Source organism: Manis pentadactyla, chromosome 14, assembly GCF_030020395.1.
Source record: "Manis pentadactyla isolate mManPen7 chromosome 14, mManPen7.hap1, whole genome shotgun sequence".
NCBI classification, from domain to species: domain Eukaryota; kingdom Metazoa; phylum Chordata; class Mammalia; order Pholidota; family Manidae; genus Manis; species Manis pentadactyla.
This window is the reverse complement of record NC_080032.1, coordinates 51,469,627-51,491,279: the sequence shown is the minus strand read 5'-3', so window position 1 is coordinate 51,491,279 and position 21,653 is coordinate 51,469,627. Positions and strand designations below refer to the sequence as shown.

General features: G+C 40.8%; 1 protein-coding gene across 2 annotated transcripts in view; it reads left to right on the top strand.

Annotated features, from left to right (window-relative positions):
* OXNAD1 (oxidoreductase NAD binding domain containing 1) overlaps nt 1–21,653 on the top strand; it is a 32,277-nt gene that overhangs the window by 3,813 nt on the left and 6,811 nt on the right. The window contains exons 2-6 of one of the 2 annotated variants that reach the window (XM_036901022.2): nt 874–1,029; nt 2,858–2,984; nt 3,270–3,333; nt 14,424–14,530; nt 20,156–20,297. In XM_036901022.2, coding sequence (XP_036756917.2) covers nt 1,017–1,029; nt 2,858–2,984; nt 3,270–3,333; nt 14,424–14,530; nt 20,156–20,297 — 453 coding nt within the window. In that variant the 5' untranslated portion in view covers nt 874–1,016. The remainder of the gene's footprint in view (nt 1–873; nt 1,030–2,857; nt 2,985–3,269; nt 3,334–14,423; nt 14,531–20,155; nt 20,298–21,653) is intronic. The other variant, XM_036901023.2, reaches the window with a different exon arrangement.

Genomic DNA, 21,653 nt, shown 5'->3' with positions numbered 1-21,653 from the left:
GCAGTAATTTTTTTGCCTGCTTTAGTGGATATAAATTTTATTTAGCACTTATGACTATTCTCTGCGTTTCAGAAATAGAGTTAATTAAGAATTTTTGGGTGAGGTTATGTCTGTGAAGATAGAATCATTGATGGAATATTTTTCTTGTATGGTTTTAGAAATTACTTAATATATGTTAATTTTCTATAGTTAATTAAATACATTGAATATTGAAACCATTGGACTTATTTAAAAAAATGGGTAGTTGTTTTTAATACCTTAGTGCCTTGGAAGGCGCTTTGAACACAATGTGATTAAAATACTCTTTATTTTCCAGTAGGTGGCACTTTTGCTCATGGTTAATATGGTTACAAAACAAGATTTTAGATTTTTAAAGAGAATAGCTTTTAAAAATTAACATTTCTATGTTTTCCAGTTCATTTGAGCAGTAGACCATCTAAACAGTATAATAATTAGAGATGTATCTTATATGAGGACAGTTTATTTTAGCAGTAGTTGTCTAAAACGTTAAGCAGAACAGTATTTATATATTTAACTATATTATCAGTTAAATTTTATCAGGGAATTTGACCTTAAATGACACATAAGTGTATCATTCCAGCCATTGGCTTGGTCTTTTCATGGGGTGGATATCCTAAGTAGCAGGAGTTAAAGATAGGCCAGGAAAGATGAAAAAGAGATCAGTAAGAGAATCAGTCAGAAAGGGGAAGTGGGAACAGGAGGAGGAGGAATTGACGGAAAGGGAATTGAGAGTAGTCATGCTGTGAGGTGATGCTTGCTGATTATAATGAGCCTTTCCTTTGCAGCTAAGAGATAGTGCTTTTTAATAGTTTCCCAAAACATTGTTCTTATATGTTGTCTCTGCTATTGCAGGAACTTTGTGAGAATTTCAGTATATGGAAACACAGTTTGTGTTCCAACCAGTGTACATCCAAAGGTCTCAGTTTAATACCAGGACCAAAATATTGTATGTCAGTCAGCCAGCCAGCCACAGCTTTAATGACTCCTAAAATCTCATGGACTTTAAACGTAAGTTTTGCCTTCTTCCAGTGATTAATGCACCAATTTTGGTTTAGCACAATCAAAGGAGAGAAACTACATGTAATAGTCTTTCTTACATGAGGTGAATGAGTCCTTATACTTTTTTTATTTACTAGAGAGAAAATAGTAGCATGTTTATACACAATGATGCTGTGTCATACTATGGCAAAAAATACATGTTTTATCTAAAGACTGGTTATGAAGCAGTGGCTTTTTGTTATGATTTGGTTATAACTATGTAAATTATATATGACTTATATCACCACTTGATTTATTTACTTTTATTTATTTTCTGTCTCTATCTTCTAAAATGTAGTCTCTCTAAGAATGTCTTTCTTAGTTTTTGTGTATCCCCAGTGCCTGCCACATAGTGGGCTCTTAATAAATATTTGTCAAATGAAGGACTAAATGCATATGGAGTAGGAATATAAGCACACTTGGCTTGGTTAGTTTTCTAACACAAGATTTATTATGATTGGTTTATATAGTACCTTCCAAAGAGCTTAGGAAAAAAATGTGTTCACATACATTTTTATTTATTCTTCAGCTAATTTAGTAAAGGACAGATATATATGGCAAGGTAGCATGTTAAAAGTGGGCATTCTAGGCAAGGAGACACTTAAATATTGGCAGCAGAAAACAGAATGAGAGGAACCAAAAAAAAGTCATCTGAGCACTGAACCAGTGCTTTTCCTGATAGACCAGTAGTTTTTAGAATTTGAAATGTTGGGGAATGTTTCTGTGTCTGTTTTTTTTTTTTACTTTTTATTGTAGTATTACATAACGTAGAAGTACATAAATCCTAAGACAACAGCTCGATTATATTTTTTAGGACTAATTTTTTTTAGAGCAGTTTTAAGTTCACAGCAAAATTGAGGGATCAGTGCAGAAATTTCCCAGTGTGCTCCCTGCCCCCACACATGCCTCACACATGCTTGGCTTCCCCCTTTACTAGTATCTCCCTCCAGATTGGTACATCTGTTACAACTGGAGGACCTACATTAACATATAATCATCCGAAGTCTTTAGTTTACAGTAAGGCTCACTCTTGGTGGTGTATGTTTTGTGGATTTGGACAAATGGGTAATGACATGTACCCATCATTATGGACTCACACAGTATTTTTATTGCTCTAAGAATTCTCTCTTGTTTGATAAATTTTTACAAAGTGAAAATATCCACGCAGTCAGCATTCAGATTAAGAAACAACATTGTCCCTTTGTCTCCCCAAAGGTAACTGCTAATTTGATTATTAACTTTATAGATTAATTTCATCTGTTTTTGTGCTTTATATGACTGGATCATCACATATGTTCTTTTGAGTCTGGCTGCTTTCATTCTTTCTATTCAGTGTGATATTTATGATATTCATTTATGTTATTACATGTTGTTGTAGTTTGTAGTTGTGAACCTCAGAAAATTTGTCCCTTGCACTTGATCTAACAAGAAATATTAAAGACTTAATGTGGTGCTCTTTGGGTGGAATATAGTTATTAGACAGTCATAAACTCTGTCCTCTTCTGTAATAGCATAATATTAGTCATATGAACTTAGAGATTTTGGAAGCTAATAGAGAACATGAGTATTGGATGGCACCAGTAATTACATACACATGTACTATAGAGGTTAGTTGCAGTAACTCTAAATAGTGGCAGAAATTTTGTCAGTGTGCAGGTAGATGCTTAATTGCTTTGCTGTTAGATCAGGTCATATCAGCATCAACAAAAACCCAGACTTCTTCATTGGCCTCTAAGATAGTCTGGTATTTGCCTGCTTTTTCTTAAAATATGTTAACCTTCATTTTATGTTTGCCCAGGCAGCAACATGGCCGGTGCTGCTGTCATGGTTCCTGGGTTGTTGCGAGGCTCTGTGGGTGCCATCTGCACTCAGGCTGCTTCACTGAGACCAACACCCAGCGCTTGGCGCTACCTCAGTCTAACCAGGTGAGTGGCTGGACCTTCAGTGTCACATGAGGATGATTTTCAGAAACCTGACCTGCTGCGGTTTGAGGGAGGCATATCAAACTTCTGAAAGCTGATCATAAGATCTTGCTTTAAGTGCATGCCCTCAGTAGATCTTTAAACTTTGGTTAGATGTACAAATTTTCACTGGCCGTTTTCTAGGATCCATAGTGTTTTCTTGTATTTTGGATAGTCATGATATTACAGGGGAAACTAATTATTTTGTGACAATAACACTTACTAACATAATTTTACTTTCTATTAAAGTGTAGTGAAATCCAAAAGGAAAGCTGATCACTTGGAGAGAACTGCAAATGTCATCCGACGGGAGGTTTGTATCTTTGGGCTCTGGCAGGTTTTCCTAGGCTGGACAGTGTGCACAGTCATGTCTGGCTTACAGAGAAGGCAGTAGACGGACTTGATCTAGCCAGGGAAAGTCTATTATTTTCTGTTCTGAACTTTTCTGAGCAGGGCATATGGCAACTGATTTAAAAAATAACAGCAAAATCCTTACATATTCCCCTTTTAAACATGGATTAATTTGATGAAGGGAGCATAGCAGCAATTGAGGAAATGTTTAGGGTCATATGTTTAGGGATAGAACTTCTTTGGGAGCCTACGTTTTATGAATAGCTTACTTTTTAATTTTTTTTTGCACCATATCTCAAAGTTTTTGTTCTTATCCCTGCTTTAGAACTTACTATTTCATCAAGGGAGAAAGCACTAACATCCGAGAAAGGAAGGTGGATGAGCCCTTATTATCCTTCCCATGGGCAGATTTTCCACCAAATTCAGATCATAGAATGCTAACCCACCACCTGACGGGGCATCGGGGGCTGAGAAGTAAAGGATCCTCACCCTTACCTCAGTGAGGGACCCATTCTATCTTAAAAACATAAATGTGATGTTTGATTTTGCTTTTTGAGTGATTCTTCACATATTTGGATATCTTTAGCTTAGTATTTTAAGTATATTTAAACTAACAGTAAAAACTATGTATTTCTTACTGAGAAGGATTGTATACTTCTATAAACATGGTCAGAAATTGATTGAATTGTTGTAGTAATTTACTTTTTAGTCTTAATAGTGGGATACACTTTAATGTAAAAGAGTTTTGTCCAGGCCCCACTTTTCAAGTTGATTCTGCTTTCAGAAAATTGCTTGGGGGCCAGGAGTGATATGTTTGTGGATTCAGCTTTAAGCCAGTGTTTTTTTTTTTTTTTTTTGAAAAGTCTGTGTACAATTAGTTCAGCATAATAGATTTATGGATGTGTGGGAAAATGTACTTTTCCCACTGATGATAAATCTGAAAGTACTTTTATGTTTGTGTGTGTGTGTGGTTTGTTCAACACACAAAAATGCTGAGTCTGTAAGTATGAGTGTTTTAGAATTTCTTTTTAAAAAGTGAAACCTTGGCCAGTTTTGAAGAAAGAGTGATTTATTTAACAGTCTTGGGCTATACTTTTTTCTGTTGTATTTGAGGCAAGTAGAGTTAGTGCAGGGTTTGGTGAACTGTAAAGGGCCAGATAGTAAGTGTTTTAGTCTTCATAGGTTGTGCTGTCTTAGTTATAGCTACAAAACACTGCCTTTGTAGTGTGAAAATAGCCTCAGACAACATGTCAACAAATCGTGTGGCTGTGTTCCTATAAAATGTTATTTACCAAAACACACACATTTGGCCTGTGGATCGTCGTTTGCCATTCCCTGAATTAGAGTAGCATTTCAGAATTTTACAGGACAAAATTATTGAGACTTTTGGAGGGTTATTTGGAGCCAAGTTTAAGAAAACTACACAGAAAGCTAATGTAAATTCTACTAGTGTGATTGAAAAGTTGAGGGTTTTAATGCTTAGAAATCAGAAAATAACAGGGATAATTCTGACCACGGTATTGCCCAGGTGGAAGAATTTTCCAATCATCATTCTTCTCTCCTGTTTATATTTTCCATTCCTCTCCCAAACACAATGAGAACTGGGAATGGGGAGATGCTGGATAAAGCTAGATGCTATCTGGGGCATGACCTTAGTGGTATAAGGTCATCCGGGGCTCACCCTAATTCCTCCAGAGGGCGGCTCCTAGCCATAGAGCAGGAGCTTGATCCTGGACTTGTTGAAGTGAACAGCACGTCACTGAAACAGAACTGGACCACCTTCTGATAGTTACATCTACTACCCTTGCCTTGATTTGTAATGTAAGTATACTTTACAAAACTCCCCACATGTCATTTTCTCCTCAATTCACGGCCGAGGTAGCCTAAGAATAGGGTGGTATCTACATTTTACAAAAGAGGAAGTGGCACCTACAGGATACCAGGGGCTTCTCCCGGGGCCAGAGGGAAGCCCCAGCCTAGGCGTCTGAGTCCTATGCCAGGAACCTGCGGCCCCTCCTGGAGTGGATAGAGAATGGAGCACTCACCCACCCAGAAAAGTCCTTTGTTATTAGTCATTGGCTTCCCTCTGCAGAATGAATGACCATATTGTCATGCTTCTTATTTGGGCTATAAATGTAACCAACCTTGGGCCACGCTGATGCAGGAAACTGAGCTCTGAATTGAATGATACTTGATTGTGTTCAGGCTCACATTTTTTTCTTAAGAGTCAAAGAATAATTAGTCTGGGTAACTACTTAGAGATCTCAAAGAGATAAGAGTAAAATTCTGTAATGTAATATAGTAAGGATCGTTCAGGCAAGACTTAAGATTTTGCTGGTAGGGTTCCTCCAAGCTTGGCCTCTGTAGAGCGCTGTCCCACTGAGCAAGACATAGTCTATTCATCAATTTGATGGGAGAGTTTGTTAATAAAATAATTTTTTAAATTACTAATTTTTATACATTTATTTGGAAATACGTCACAGTAGGCTAGGTCTGTGGTTGCAGTTTTGAAAATGGCAAGGTCCCTGACCTCAGATTCTAGTGGGACTCTGATGAGAAGAAACTGATTTTGTGTACCTAATTGATTTTGGAAAAACCACTAATTCTTTTTCAGTTGAACTAGTTTGCTTTATTTTAGAAATCTGTGCCTTATCCTATAAATGTTGTACAGAAACCTTTTTGTTGCAGAGCCCTTGATTATATAGTATGTTGTTATACAACCAACCTGGGAGGGAGGTAAAGGGATCCTTCTCCCCATTTCACAGATGAGGAAGTGAAGATTTGAGAAGTTCAGATATGGTGAGCCTGCTTCCTCATTGTCTCGGATAGTCCTGACTTCTGCTGCTTGTCCTGGGGTAATTATCAGTACCACCCCATTTCACTCCCACAAGTGCCCTGTTTTGGGTGATAAATTGCACTGCTGGCTGAAGTTTAAAAGACTTGTTCCAGTAAGTGAAGGACTTGGCCCTTGAACTCAGATTTTAATACCAAACTGGTTTTTCTTTCTACTAAGACAAAAGAATGTAACACTTGATTTAGACAGTTTGATTGACTAATACAATGGAAGATAAGTTTCCCACATCCTCATCTGTGTTCTAAATCAGAACTTCACTTAGGTGTTACTGGGACTAAGAAAGGAGGAAGTTCCTGCTGGCACACTAGTTAGTTAATTAAGTCGAATGGTTGGGCTCCTGGAGCAGAGAGAGACCTTTGGGGACCCTGTGGGCCCCACTGCTGATGATCGGCTGGACTTGCAGTTTTGCTGATGCTTGGGTTTGAGTGGAACAGGCTGATTAGCTGGAAAGCTGGACTGGGTGCTGTTTTTAACCCTTAAAATTCATTCTCTGCTTGTCTCACCCACATATTTTGGGAAGATTGTATGCTGGAGCGGCCTTCAACTTGCTGAGGTTGCAGGCAGACATCTCTTTAATATAGAATGTTTTCCAATCATTGGACACCTAATTTGCTTTGATTATCAGTCTGATGGTCAGACAGCCTTTTAGAGATTATCCAGCCTGGAACAAGCAATGCTTGGCGTTCTAGCTCAGACAGAGCAGTGGGTGGTGGGGAGGGACACTTGCCACCTAGAGGTAGCTGTGTGATTGGTACAGCACCTGGGCCCCAGTCCTTTGGAGAAACTCCCAGGAGGGTGCTGCTGTCTGATGGACCTGGCAGCTGGCCTCTGGCTCCTGAGGGGCACAGCTCACCCCACTTGGAGTTGGAGCCCACGGAGAGGGCGGCTCCTTCGGGGAGGCCCAGCTCAGCTGTGCAGCGGCGACAGGATCGAGCCTAGTGCTACCATGACATCGGCAGTCAGCACAGGTTTCATTAGTTGGAATTAACAACTGTTAATCCCACCTCTGTGGCTGACACCTGTACTGCCTCAGGCGTGTCACTTTGTAAAGTAATAATGGTGGTGATCCATCTCAGGAGACTGAGGTGTTGATCAGGTGCCCTCTGTCATTCTAGACAGGAGCTGTGAAAAACGAGGACTTGCCTGCACTGCTGCCTCTGACCTGGGCCTACAGTTCAGTGTCTGAAATGTGTAGGGTCCGTGCTTTTCAGTGACACACGTTTGTTCAATAAATTAGGTAATCTAAGAGGTAAGGCTCTTTTCCATTTTCCCCTTAGTGGGTCCACCTAAATGGATTTTAAACCCAAGAGACGTGTTGAGTGCCAGCTGTGTGCCCAGCACTGCTCTGGGTGCCGGGAGCAGGGCAGTGCCTGAGGAGGCCAAGCCCCTGTGCTTGCGGGGCTTCACTCTGGTGCACACAAACCGGGGAGTGTCAGCGGGGACGTGTGCTCTGATGGAAATAAAACAGGGTAGTGGGGTTGTGGGAGGCAAGCATGACTGGGGGTGGGGGTGCCGTGTTAATCAGCATGTGAAGTTGGAGTTGAGACTTGAAAGGAGCCAGCCAATGCCTGGCATTCCTGGCAGAGGGACTGTCAAGAGCCAAAGCTTTGAGGCAGGAACGAGCTTGCCATGTTCAGATGAAGGCGGCATGGCGTGAGGTAGGCAGGCCACAGATTATATAAACCTCTGTGGGCTTTCATTGGGAGTTGGGATGTTATTTGAGGGTGATGGAAGGTTTTAAGCAGGGAAATAACATATTTTAGATTTTAAGTGGTTCATCTGCTTGCTTGCTAGAGTACTGGGCTTCTGCCGTGCTTTGACACAAGATGGAGGCCACTGATGCAGCCCCAGGAGAAGTGATGGTGACTTGGAGTCGAGTGGTAGTGGTGGGGATGGGGAGCAGTGGGTGGGTCTAAGGCAGGCAGGACTGCTGGGATTCACTGATTGTGGGTGGGTGCGGTTTGTGAAAGAGAGGGAACCAAGAGGTTTCTGGGTTTGGGACTTGAATAACGTGAGTTGTTGATGGCAGTGGCATATATTTGCTAAGGTGGTGAAGAACTTGTTTGTAGTGGGAAAGAGCTCGATTTTGGAATAATCTGGGGTGGGAGGGTGGGAAGTGAATGGAGTTACAGATGAAACAAGATTAGCCATGAGTTTTATCATCTAATATCAGCTGTTGAATTTAGGTCGTGGGTACATGGAGATTCATTTTACTATTTTTACTGTTTTGTTTATGTTTGACATCTTCCATAATAAGGAAGAAATTTATTAAGGAAGATAAAAGAGTTCTGTGTTGGATGTGATTTTTGAAAAGGAAATTCAAATGAGCAGTTGGATGTATGAGTTTGGAGTTTACTGCTGGAAATAAATAAAAATTTTAAGCTTGTGTAGAGAACAGGAGATGAGGGCCCAGGACTCAGCTGTAGGGTGTGTCAGCATTTAGTGGTCAAGCAGAAGAGCTGGAGGAGTGTCCAGCGAGGCCAGGGGAAATGAGCAGGGTGCTGGTAGAGCCAGGAGAAGAGCATTTCGAGGAAGGGGCCAGCGTGCTGAATTCTGAGAGTTGGTCGCTGGGTTTAGCGAAGCGGATAGCGGGTGACCAGAGTGACCAACTTCAGTACATTGCGAAGTGTGGAAACCTGGCCACATTCTGTTGGCGAGAGAATGGGAGATAAGGAAGTGGAGCCAGGACCACACATAACCCTTGAAGATTTTTCATGCAAATAGGAGCAGAGAAATGGGGCGACAGCTGGACTATGGAAGGGCCTTGTTTTGTTTATTGTATTTTGAGAAACAGCAAAGTACAGTGGTCAAGATGTGCCTGGATTCCAGCTTGTGCTTTGCCTTGTATTAGCTTGGGGGCCTCAGTTTTCTCATCTATATAACGGGTCATGATGACACCTGCCTTGCAGGGCTGTGCAGAATGAGTGAGTGTCGACAGAGCGCTGTCACGTGGAAAGTGCTGTGTGTTTAGGAGTTGCTGCCGCTCCTTTGTGAGGTGGAAGTCCCGAGCGCTCCCACGTTCCCGTGCAGAAGACGGGAGAGGCCTGCTGGGGTGAAGGCGTAGGGAGGCAGAGGAGACAGCCCGGGCAGACAGGTCAGCCTTCGCTAGGAGCCCCGAGGGTCCACCTGTCATGCCAGGATGTAGTGTTGACAGGCGTAAGCCGCCTAAGAAGTTGTACAGTTGACACAATTCTGTGGTCTTTCCTTGTCAGTAAGTCACTTCAGCAAAACTAGTTTCTTTTAATCATATTCCTACTCATCAGATTCGTATTCTGCCACAGTTTAAATAATGTCTCCGGGTTTGGGTGTCCTTACATGTCCTGTGACATACTATTCTTGATAATGACTAAATTTCCTTCAACTCTGAAATTCTCTGTGCCTGACCTGTATTTTTGTTTCGGGTTATCTCTAATCCTGGCTTTGTCTAAGTTTTTAAGGCAGCAAGTGAATGACTGAATGGGAGGGAATAGAGGAAACCAGCCAGGTTTCCCAAAGAAAGACCTGTTTCCTGTACAGAGACTTTTGCCGCAACAGTAACATCAAAATATCCTACATAAAACCAGATTTCTAAATCGGTGTGATGGAATTTCCTTTTAGATGCTGACTCCATCAAAGCATTAAAAATGTGTGCTAGTAAAAATTGGCAAATGTATTGTTATTTTATTGAACAGTAGAAGAGTCTAAATGTTATTTTATGGAAAACTTCATTTCCTGCCATGTGTTTTAACTTAGGGCATGACTAGTTGAGGTTTCAGTTGCGAAATCTTTTGATCCATTAAGTATGAGAACATGTACAAATGTTAAAACGTGTAGTTTCTCCATCATGTTTTGCTTATTCATAAAAATAAGGAATGGAACATACCAAGGGCCATAATTACAGATCTTAATTACATGAAACTAGCTTCACAGTGAAATAAGGATGTGAGGATGTGGCTTTCAAAAAGACTTTGCTGATAGTTTTGATCCACTTTGCTAAAAATCTTTATATAGCCTATAGTATTTTTATTAAAGTGTTAAGAGGGAAGCATGTCTTTAAAAATCATGAGTTGTGCAAGGTATTTTGTGCGACCAGTTATAGCAGTTTGCCAAGATGATTAGGATTACCAGTAACAAGTGTATGAACATTTATATAAATACCAATAGACATAAAGTGTGAACATTTTTGGTCATGAAGACTATCCAAAGGAAAATACCACTTTTTCAACAGAAAATGTAGCTTCTTTCCCTTCTTCACTGAATTTTCCATTTAGACGTTAGCAAATGATAGGTGATCATTTCTTGTAGTCTATCTAGGCTTTGATGTGAAGTATGCTCACATGATTCAGTTTCTGTAATAAGATACTGGGCCCTGTCCCCCTCTCCCCCCCAGTAAGTATGAATCTGGGGTTCCATGGCTCTTGGGAATGTGTTGAAAGCTCACACATATCTAGTTTTATTAAGGAATCTGACAGATGTCAGTTAAACTGCCGTAAAAGAAACAGTCTAGCTCTTGGCTGTGTTTTTATGAATTCTTGTGCTGAAAGAAAATAATGAATGTTTATAAAATCAACATTTCTTTTTATAAGCAACAGAAAAAAGAAAGTAGTATAATGGAGAGTCCTCTGATGATTCTTACTACATGTTTTTGTAGTAAGATACTTAAAATAGAGTGTGTGGCAAAGAAAATTCTGTTCTGCTGAGAAACCTCTGCCTTCTGTGACCTCTCCCACAGTTTTGGACATGTGTCTAGATTTTCTTTAGTGGCTCCCCACCTTCCCCCTTTTTTTAAACATCAGAAGGCTCCTGATCTTCTAATTTTTGTTCTAGAAACCAATTTTAAGTGACTTTAAGTTCATTTTCATTCATTCTTTGAATATTTACTGAATCTTACTATATGCTTTGAGCCCTGTGCTTGACCTGTGGAGCTGACACAGATGTAAATTCTACCCAGTACCTGATCTCAGGAGGCATGTGAATGTGTGATGGAAAAGGCATATTCATGAGCATTTACATTTACATTAACACATGCTAAGTATGATAAGAAAGGCAGAAACATTTTATTGGTAGAGTTGAGAGGATGGAGAGAAGCAGGAAGACCTCAGGCAGAGGGCTAGTATTTGAGCAGGGCCTGGAAGGGTAGGTAGGAGGTTGACAGGACTGAGAGAGTGGTGCATGCCCAGTGACCCAGGCAAGGGTTTTGGGATGTAGGCCAGTGTCACGTGTCTTTGAGGACCAACCAGCAAGTTGTCCAGTTTGGCTGGTAAACCACTAGCACAGGGATCTGGGAGGAGTTCAAGCTGGTATGAGTTACAAAAGCCTTTTATCATTTTTAAATTTTATTTTACTTGAGTGTGAGAGCCCTTGAAGGTTTTTCAGCTGGAGAGTAACTTAGTGAAGCTGGAATAGGCACCTGTTGACTGATCTGCAAGAGAAAGGCTCAGGTAGCAGTCCAAGTGAGACAAAAGAAATTCTTGGCTCAGGCTGGTGGTAAGTGAGCAAGGAGAGGAAAAGACATGAGCTGAATTCATGGAACTTGGCTATGTGAAAATGCCTGGAAGTCAAATTGTGTGTGTGTGTGTGTGTGTGTGTGTGTGTGATGATGGAAAGCAGCTGATTTTGGGGGCCCTCTGAGAGCAAGAGTACCTTCCCCATTTCTGCATCTCCATTGTAAGGCACTATGCTCAAGAACAGTTTGTGGAAGGAATGGTTATGGTGGATTTGATTATACACTTGAGTTTACCACTGGCCAGGACCATCAGGGCCAAGGATAAGGGCCAAGCTGACCTGGCTTTGAATCTTGACTCAGCCATTTCTTAATGTCCTTGAGCAAGTTACTGAGCCTTTCGGTTTCCTTATCTGCAGAATGGAGGATAACACTGTGTCTTGATTTTTGCTGAAAGAATTAGTGCATATAACACATTGATCCCAGCCCTGGTGTACTCCTGAGATAAGTGCTCCTCAGACATTGGCTGTTGTTACTCACAGGGCAGTGTGGGTGTGGGCCTGTGGTTGGCAGAAAAGGCATGATGAATTGGGGTGGGGGTCTAGTAGCTCTGGGAATGTTGGAGGCCGCAGCCTAGAAGGAGGCAGTTTAGAGAAAGCGCTCACTGAGGCAGCGCTAAAGGAGAGGCAGGAGGGGACCCAGAGAGCTCAGTGTCAGCTCTCCCAGGCAAGGAGAATGTTTCAGGGAGGCAAGAAAGTAAAAAGAATCCCAGTCAGGGAGATCAGGGAGGGTGAGAACCGACACTGGACATTGAGTTTGGCTATTTGGGAAGACGTCCACTAGCTTTGGAAGGCGAAGAGGCAGGAGAACAGAAGCCAGTTGCCTCTGGTGATGGAATGCAGTGAGGAAAAAGGGAAATTCTGACCGGTAGGGATCAGTGGGGGCAGGTAGGAAAGGCAGGATTTCTAAAATACAAAATAATTGATAGGATGTGATAGAGTGACCACCATACTTTACAGGTGTTTATTGTCGCCTAGGAGGAAAGTCCTGAGGGTGCAGGGCTTAGTCTGAGGTTCTGCATGGCAGCACTGGTGTGGTGGCATATGAACAATAAATAAATAAAATATATAATGTAATAAATACTAATACACTGATCATAATTAATGCAATAAGATACATATAATGGACACTTGATAAGTATTTCCTTTGGGCCAGCAGCATTACAAGTGTTTTGCATGTATTATCTCATTTAATCCTGCCAACAGCTCTCAGGTGTAGGTGGTGTTATTCTCATTTTACAGCTGAGGGGGGCTAGGTAAGGTGCCCAGAGTCACACAGCTGGGAAGTAAATGGTGGAGCCAGGATTGAGTACCAGGGATCTAGCCCTAGAGCCCATGTTATTAACAGCCATACTATGCTACTTTTATTTAGTTGAACTGTTTAGGATGAGCACTAGATGAGCACTATTAGGTGGCATTAGATATCATCGTGTCTAATAGGTCTAGAGAGAGGACAAGTGCACATGAGGGGAAGGGCTGGTGGGAGCTGGTGAGGCAGTGTTTCAGGAGGTGGGCACGACTAGGGTTAGAGAGCAGGCAGAGGTCAGTGTGGAAGATTCTGCTTTCAGGGAGAAGAGGAGGAAAGGATTGCCAAAAATAGGCAAGGAATTTTATAGGAGTAAAAGAAATGTAGAAGGTTTTAAGGGAGATTTTGATATGAGGGATACCACCATCCATCTTGAGAACTTTCCAGTGGATTTTTCAGATTTGTCTCCTGATGATTTGATTCGTTCTAGTTCTGTTAGAGACAGGGGCCTGAATAAGCTAGCATTAGGGTGGGAGGTCTGGAGGCTCACTGACCTTGATGGCTGCCCAAGGTGCTCTCTGGTAACCCATGTAGGTAACACCGTCCAAGAAGAATGACCGTCCTTTGGTGCCACTGACCTGGTGTGCTCCCAGAACTGGATGGCAGGCAGTAGGAGGTTGCCCAAAGGTGGAAGAAATAAAGAATGAAGGAAGCTGAGACATGATGGATTTGACAGGTGCTGAGAAGACAGGGATGGCACTTCACTGAAGACTGCCTGACTCACCCCTTAGGATTTTCTAGAAACCAGATAGGTCATTTAGAATAGTGCTCCTCAAACTGCCTGTAGAGAAGGGCTGTTTTGTTGTTATTTTAAGATTGTGGATTGTTTATATTTCTCAAACTGTCTCCAGCACAGGGCTGTTTTGTTATTTTAAGATTGTGGACTGTTTATATTTTGCAAAATACAATAAAATAAAATAGGAAAAAATTAAAGACACTAAAGAATGTGAACTTAATTTGCTTTTTATTATTAATTCCGTAGACACACAGTTTATCTTGGACTCAGAACAAACACAGGCTCACAGCTAATGGTGGGGCTCACCTTGTGTGTGTAGTGCTGACCGAGAATTTAGACACCAGGCAGGGTGGGTGACAGGCCTCCAGTTCCCTGACCGTTCCTGGCATACCAAGTCCCATGCCTGGCACATGTTAGACGTGTAAGAAATCAATGCTTGGTAAACAGCCCTTCTAAGAGATGATTTTTGTATGCAGAATAAAGCAAGTCTCAAAAATAAGGCAATGAGAATTTGTCTGCCTGTGGTAGGCAGACTCTTAAAATGTGCTTTACCTTGTTTTGCAATTTCCAAAAATCACATCTCTGTAGATGTCAGAAAAACCTTGGTGAACAGAGGTGCAGCTTGTGCCTGCCACGTGTACGCTAACTGCAGCCGCAGCCCCTCTGTCGCTCCAGGTCTTGTCGGCTGCCAGGGTGTGTGGCACTACCCCTGAGTCACCCTCGGTGAAGAGGCTCCGCCTGCTGGTTGCTGATAAAGATTTCTCTTTCAAAGCTGGCCAGTGGTAAGTGGCTTTTCTGTTTCCTAAGTGGTGTGTTTGTTCATGAAGGTGCCATCAGACAGGCTTATTTTTTCTTCTGGAAAGGACTTCTCCTGAGGAGTAGGGATTCGAGCCATCTTCCCTTCATGTAAGCTTTTCTTCAGTGTGGAGAAGCAGATTCCTTTCCTTGCCTTAGAGCTCACCTTGGTTTCGGGCCCAAGGCCTCTCAGTCACAGAAGAAAATCTCCGCCTTGAGTACTCCAGATTGAAACCAAGCAGCTGGGCCTGGTCTGAGGACCCGACAGTGCCAATCGCTACGCTCTGTGGGGAGGGCGCTGCCAGAATGCACTGCAGTAGCTGCCATGCTTGACTTATGTGCTCTTGGGGACTGATGCGCCCTTAAAACGACTCTTCTTTATGTCAAATACAGAGTAAACGGGAGGGTGACTAGTTACGTCACAGAGCTGATTACACTCTTGACTGAACTATGTCATTCATACCTTGTCTGGGTTGAGTTTAAATATTCTGCTGAATTTCTTACCAGGATCCCCCAGTCAGGCCGAGCTCACAGCACACTCGTGAGCCGGCCCCTTTCCACTCTGAGGACCAGTCAGTGTGCTGACCAGGGAACAGCCCAGCCATCCCACTGTTCAGTCAGTGGCCTCACTGAGCCGCAATTCAGGTTGAATTGTAAATGAAGTGACTTGTATTTCCTTAGGAAAGGTGTGTTTGGGTGAATGCTTCCTTTATTTAAATAAAGCATTCATTTCTAAATGAATTGCTGGCATGTCAGTCTCGGTAGTATTTCTTAGGAGTCACTTGACTAATTTTGGCAGTCCATCTGGAAATGTGGTTTTGTTAGGAGGATGTGTGATAATAGCAAGTGTGATAATAGCAAGAGTTAGCAGTCTTGTGTTAATAGTTTGCCTTTGAATTTAGAACTAGAAAACAAGATGCTGATTGCAATAATTTGCGTTTGTGAAGCAATTTACTGCCATCTTTGCACATGTTCAATGATACATATTAAATGCATTTGGGCTGTTTTAGGGGGATGGGCAACATTTTTCCCTTCAAAAATAGTTTAGCAGTTACTACACTGAAAAGTGGAAACTTTAATTGTAATGATCTATCTTTCCAGATTTCCCTTCTGTGAAAGTGTTTGTGTCTTGTGCATAGCATTGTCTCTGTGCCTTCACTCTTGAATCATGCCAAGACTCTGACCCTAGTCTCTGGATTAGCACATGCCTTTGCCTTGGTTTATAGTGCCACCTTGGTGTGCCTGCAGGCATGTTAGTGCTTGCCAACTGTAGTTAGGTGATGAGGAAAATGCCACTATTCCCTGATGATAGACAAAGAGTCGGTCTCATTGTGATCTTCAAGATAAAATTATTCCAGGTTGGTGTTCACTGATTGTGTATCAGTGAATGAATTTGGTAATTTCACTGCTGTTAGGACTGGTTGGAGTATGCACCTGCCAGACTGCTGATTCTGAGGGCAAATGTGGGGCTGGTTAGTGGTGACCCTCTCCCTGCCAGCTGTTAGTCAGTGTTCACTCCTGAGCACCTGGGAGGGGCAGGGCCTGGAAGAGAAAGGTGTATCTGACTTCATGCAAGATTAAGTTGTTTTTTTTTATTAAAGTATCATTGATATACACTCTTATGAAGGTTTCACATGAGCAACATTGTGATTACTACATTCACCCATATTATCGAGTCCCCCCCAACCCCATTGCAGTCATTGTCCATCAGCATAGTAAGATGCTATAGAGTCACTATTTGTCTTCTCTGTGCTATACTGCCTTCCCTATGTATCTGTGCTAATCATAATGCCCCTTAATCCCCTTCTCCCTCCCTCCCCACCTACTCTCTTCACCCCTTCCCTTTGGTAACTGCTAGTGTCTTCTTGCAAGATTAAGTTTGGTGCTTGAAAGTGACTAGGCTCTACTGGGAGGAGGAGGATACCAAGAAGGAAGTGATTAGAGGAGCAGGAGGAGAGAAAGAAAAGTCTACCCCTGTCCTCTAGCTGGCCATGTACAGCTACACAGCTGTGTTGGGCAGGTGGGACTATCACGCGACCACACATAGGAAGTGCTACATTTCTTGGTGTCATCGCTCACTCTGTGACCTTCTCTGCTGCTTGTCTGGTGAGCACTGTGTATCTTTTAAGATGCTTCTGTAAAGTCTTAATTCCTCCACCCTTGTATAATTGGCTACTTCTTCCAATGTCTCCTTCCCCCCAACTCCCAAGTCAGAATCACGTATTTTTATTCTAAGAAAAAAATCTATACTAAGTACTTCCAGACAGGTGTCAAATGGGCATTTTCTCTCTCGCTCAGGCATATTTTGTTGTAGTCTACTGAATCATATTTGTTAATTTTCCTCCCATTAGGGTGTGTTTATTGAGGACAAGAACCGACCTCAGTGCCTGGACATGGCAGGCAGGTGCTGTCTGTAGTGCCCGCACACAGAATGAGGGAGGGCCCCAAACATGGCCACCCAGGACTAAGGAGCCTGGGCTTTCACAGGAAAATGTCCCTTGGCCATGGGCCACGTGCCCGCCAGGTGCTGGTCCTGGAGGCTGCATCTGTGGGTGTGCACGGCAGGATGTGGTATGTGTGCTTCTCCACGAACTAGGCTTTTCTCTTGGCTCTTCATATACTCACCATCTGGGGTGCAGTGGGTATTCTTCAGCTCCTGGCTCCAAAAGCCCTAATTCTGCAGAGGGCATTTCTAAAGAGATGTGTGTGTTTAAATCTTAGCTCTTTCTTGGAAGATGGTGTATATTTGTAAATCCATTCAAATGAGGCTTTTATGTCATTTGAAGTCTTCTATGGCATTTAATGGAGTCCTTTGTTCTAAAGGCTTTCCTAAGTTACTGGAGAAGAGGAATTGATAACCCTATCACTCACCTGAGCTTGGTCCTTATCAACCTCAGGCAACAGAGGGCACTATAGTTCAGCAGATAGAGCCACAGAAGTAAGCTGCAGTTTTTACACACGGAAGTTGCGGAGATCCTATCCTGTCTCTCTGAAAGCACATAGCAACTGTGTTAACAGATTTAACCGTAGCCTTCTAAAATTTATATCTTGTCTGAAATGAAAGGGAAATGAAGATACTTCACTGTGAGAAACGCTATGGGAAAGAGTCAAGTGAGTACAGGTAAAAGTAGGCTAGGAGCCTGTTCTGGAACCCTTCCAGTCCAGAACTGTTTTTTTGACTGTGAAAAATGTCCAGACATTTAAGGTCATAGATCAGAAGAGAACATCTTTTAAAGTCATAGATCAAATCAGTAGAGAACATCATGTGCACTTCATGTAAGCCTGCTGTAGGAAAACAGCCGCGGGAAATGGTACTTTTGCTCTTTGATGGCTGAGAAGAACCCATATTGAATGTTTGAATTTCCAGCGCATGGGGATGTTGTTGGTAATATGGTTAACTCCGTTTAACTTTTTTCAGGCACTGCCAAAGTGTTTCACAAAGTGGCTGTGCCATTTTAATTCCCACCAGTATGTATAAGGGTTCCAATTTCTCCAGATCCTTTCTAACGCTTGCTATTGTCTTTTTGATTAGCCGTTCTTCCTAATGAATGTGAAGTGATAGCTCATTGTGATTTTGATTTGCATTTCCCTAATAACTAATAATGTAAGCTTTTTATGTACTTATTAGCCATTTATGTATCTTTTTTGGAGAAATGTTTGTATAAATCCTTGGCCCATTCTCTAAGTTGTGTTTTTATTACTGAGTTGTGTGTTTACATATTCTGTTTGTTAGTCCCTTCTCAAATGAATGATTTGAAAGTATTTTCTCTCGTTCTGTGGGTTGTCTTGTAACTTCCTTGACGTCGCTTGTAGTACAGTTTTTAATTTTGATGCAGTCAGGTTTCTCCAGTTTTTCTTTAACCGACGTGTTTTGGTGTCATATCTAAGTAACCATTGCCATGAAGAGTTACTTCTATGTAAGTCTTCTAAAAGTTTGTAGTTTTAGCTCTTACGTTTAAGTCTGGGATCCATTTTGAGTTAATATGGGTATATGATGTGAGTAGGGGTCCAACATCATTCTTTTTACTTGTGAATATTCAGTTGTCCCAGTGCCACTGTTGAAAATACTACTCTTTTGCCACTGAACTGTGTGGTACCCTTACTGAAAATCAATTGACCATAAATTAAAGGGTTTATTTCTGGGGTCAGTTCTTTTCTATTGATCTATATGCCTGTCCTTCATGCCAGTAACAGTGTCTTCATTTTAGCAGCTTTATAGTAAGTTTGAAGTCAGAAAGTGTGAGTCTTCCAAATTTGTTCTTTTTCAAGATTGTTTTGATGATTCTGGGTTCCTTAAATTGCCATATTAATTATGTCACCTTCTGCAAAGAAACCAGCTATGTTTTGATAGGTATTGCATTGAATCAGTTCATAGACCAATTTGGGGAGTATTGCCATCTTAACATTGTCGGTGCTTCTAATCCATGAACATGAGATGTCTTTCCATTTATTTAAATATTCTTTGATTTTTTTTCAGCAATGTTTTGCACTCTTCAGTGTACAGGTCTTATACTTCTTTTGTTAAATTTATTCCCAATTTTCTTATTTTTTGTTATTGTAAATGGAGTTATTTTTCTCAATTCAATATTTTGATGGTTCATTGGTAGTCTATGGAAGTACAATTGATTTTGTTATTGATCTTGTATCATGTAATCTTACTTGAATTTATTTATTATGTTTAATATCCTTGTAGTAGATTCCTTAGAGTTTTCTATATTTAACGTCATGCATGTCATCTGCAACTTTTTCCTTTCCAGTGTGGATGTCTTTTATTTCATTTTTCACTTAATTGCCTTGGCTTGAACCTGTACTATATACAATGTTGAGTAGAAGTGGCAGCAGACATCCTTGTTTCTGTTCTTAGGGGAGTAACTTTCAGCCTTTCACCACTGAATATGATGTTAGTTGTAGCATTTTTCAGATGCCCTTCATCAGGTTAAGAAAATTCCCATTTATTCCTAATTTGTTGGGTATTTTATTATGTAAGGGTGTTTAATTTTGTCAAATACTTTTCCTGCATTTATTGAGCTGATCATATGGGTTTGCCCTTTATTTTACATTTCATTGATTGATTTTCAGATGTTAAACCAACCTTGTATTCTTGGGATTTTTGCATTTATAGCCACAAGATACTGATCTAGATTTTCTTGTCATATCTTTATCTGGTTTTGGTGTAAGGGTAATACGGACCTCAAAGGATGAATTGGAAAGTGTTCTTTTCTGTTTTCTTGGAAGAGTTTATGAAAGATTAGTATTAATTCTTCAAATGTTTGGTAGAAATTGCCAGAGATGCCATTTGGACCTATCCTTTTCTTTGTGGGAAGTTTTAGATTACTAATTCAATCCATTTACTTGTAAAGGATCTGAATTTGTGTCATTTCAGGAATGTGTCCATTTCATCAAAGTTACTAATTTTTTGTCATATAGTTGTTCATAGAATGCTTTTTAATGTTTTTTACTTCTGCAAGGTTGGTGATGTCCCCTCTTTTATTCTTGTTTTTAGTTATTTAATCTTTTTTTTTCTTTGGCTAAAAGTTTGTTAGATTTGTTTACCTTGTTGACCATTTCTAAAATTGCTTCAACAATAATAATTTATTTATCTGTCCTGTTAGGGTTGATTTCTTTATCCCAGGAGTTTCTGTGGTTGGTGGGTTCTCAATATGCTCCAGCCCCAGACTGCTAGAACAAGACAGAATGATAGAATTGGCAGTGAAATATACAAACCATCCTCCTGCTTTGTGGATTCACAATCAGGTGAGCAAACTTCTGTTTAAACTTGGAGATCTGGGCTCTGCCTCCCACAGAATTTATGTTCCGCTCATTTAATCTGCCTGAGAAACCTAGGCTTGAGTGAAAAGAGCATGTGCTCAGAGAGCTCCCCTGCATCCAGAATCCAGACTCCAGATGATCAGAGAAGCAGAATCTTTGTGCTGCATGTCTTAATGATACTTTGGGATCTGCAAGTATCTTTGGGGTCACCAGTGTGCAGTTGAATACTACTTCAACAGGATTAAAACATTTTACTTTATATTAAGTTTTTAAAAATTACCTATGTCCTGTAATGGTAAATCTATAAATTCAGATTATTTTGTCCTAATCATCCTCAGTAAAGGGATTAAGCTATCATTCTGTCATCGTCTGGAGGGGAAACGATCTCTAATTAATATTGCTTGTGCCCAGAGCTGAGCACCAAGTCCATGGTGCCATTACCTCTGAGCACTCTTCACACCAGATTCTGAGAGGGAATCCACATTTGCTGCTGATAACTCAGGCTTCCCGTGGGACTCAACACAATCCTACATAAGCTGCCTCTTCACCATCTACTGAACTTGGATAACGAAGAATGAGCTCAGAACAGATTCATTATTTCTCTTCTTAGTTTTTCATCCTTGTCTACTTTTAACTGCCACCTCCTTCACTTCCAGAGCATGCCTGCTATATTTACCAGCACCCTCCATCCCATAGCAGGCATTCTCTTAACCCCTTTACCTAAAAGAAATGTACCAGTACAAATACTGTAGGTATAAGTAAACTAATTTTAAAATTATCTGGAAGAGCATAGGAATTAGAATAGCTGAAAGTTTTGAAAAAGAAGAATAAAGTGGGGAAAATCCCATTATTCAAATTTAAGAGAAAATAAAGCTGCAGTAATCAAAACAGTGCAGTATTGGTGAAGGGATAGGTACATAGATCAGTGGGACAGAATGGAGAGCCAAGAAAGAGTTGGCATAAATGGAGCCATTTGATTTTAGACTAAGGTGCTAAAAAAATTCAATGGAGAAAAGATATTCTTTTCAACAAATAGTGCTAGAACAATTGTTATCCATATGCAAAAAAGAATCTTACTTAAAGCTCATACTTTATATTCAACATTATTTCAAAGTAGTTGTAGGTTAAGTATAAAACATGAAACTGTAAAAGTTTTAGAAGGAAACATAGGAGATAACCTGAACTTAAGGGTAGACAAGTTCATAGACAGGATAGCAGAACCATGATACATAAAATAAAAGATTGGTATATAGGACTTAATTAAAATTAAAAATATTTTTTCTGCAAAAGATACTATTAACAGAATTTTAAAAACAATAGGAGAAAGTATTTACAAATTAG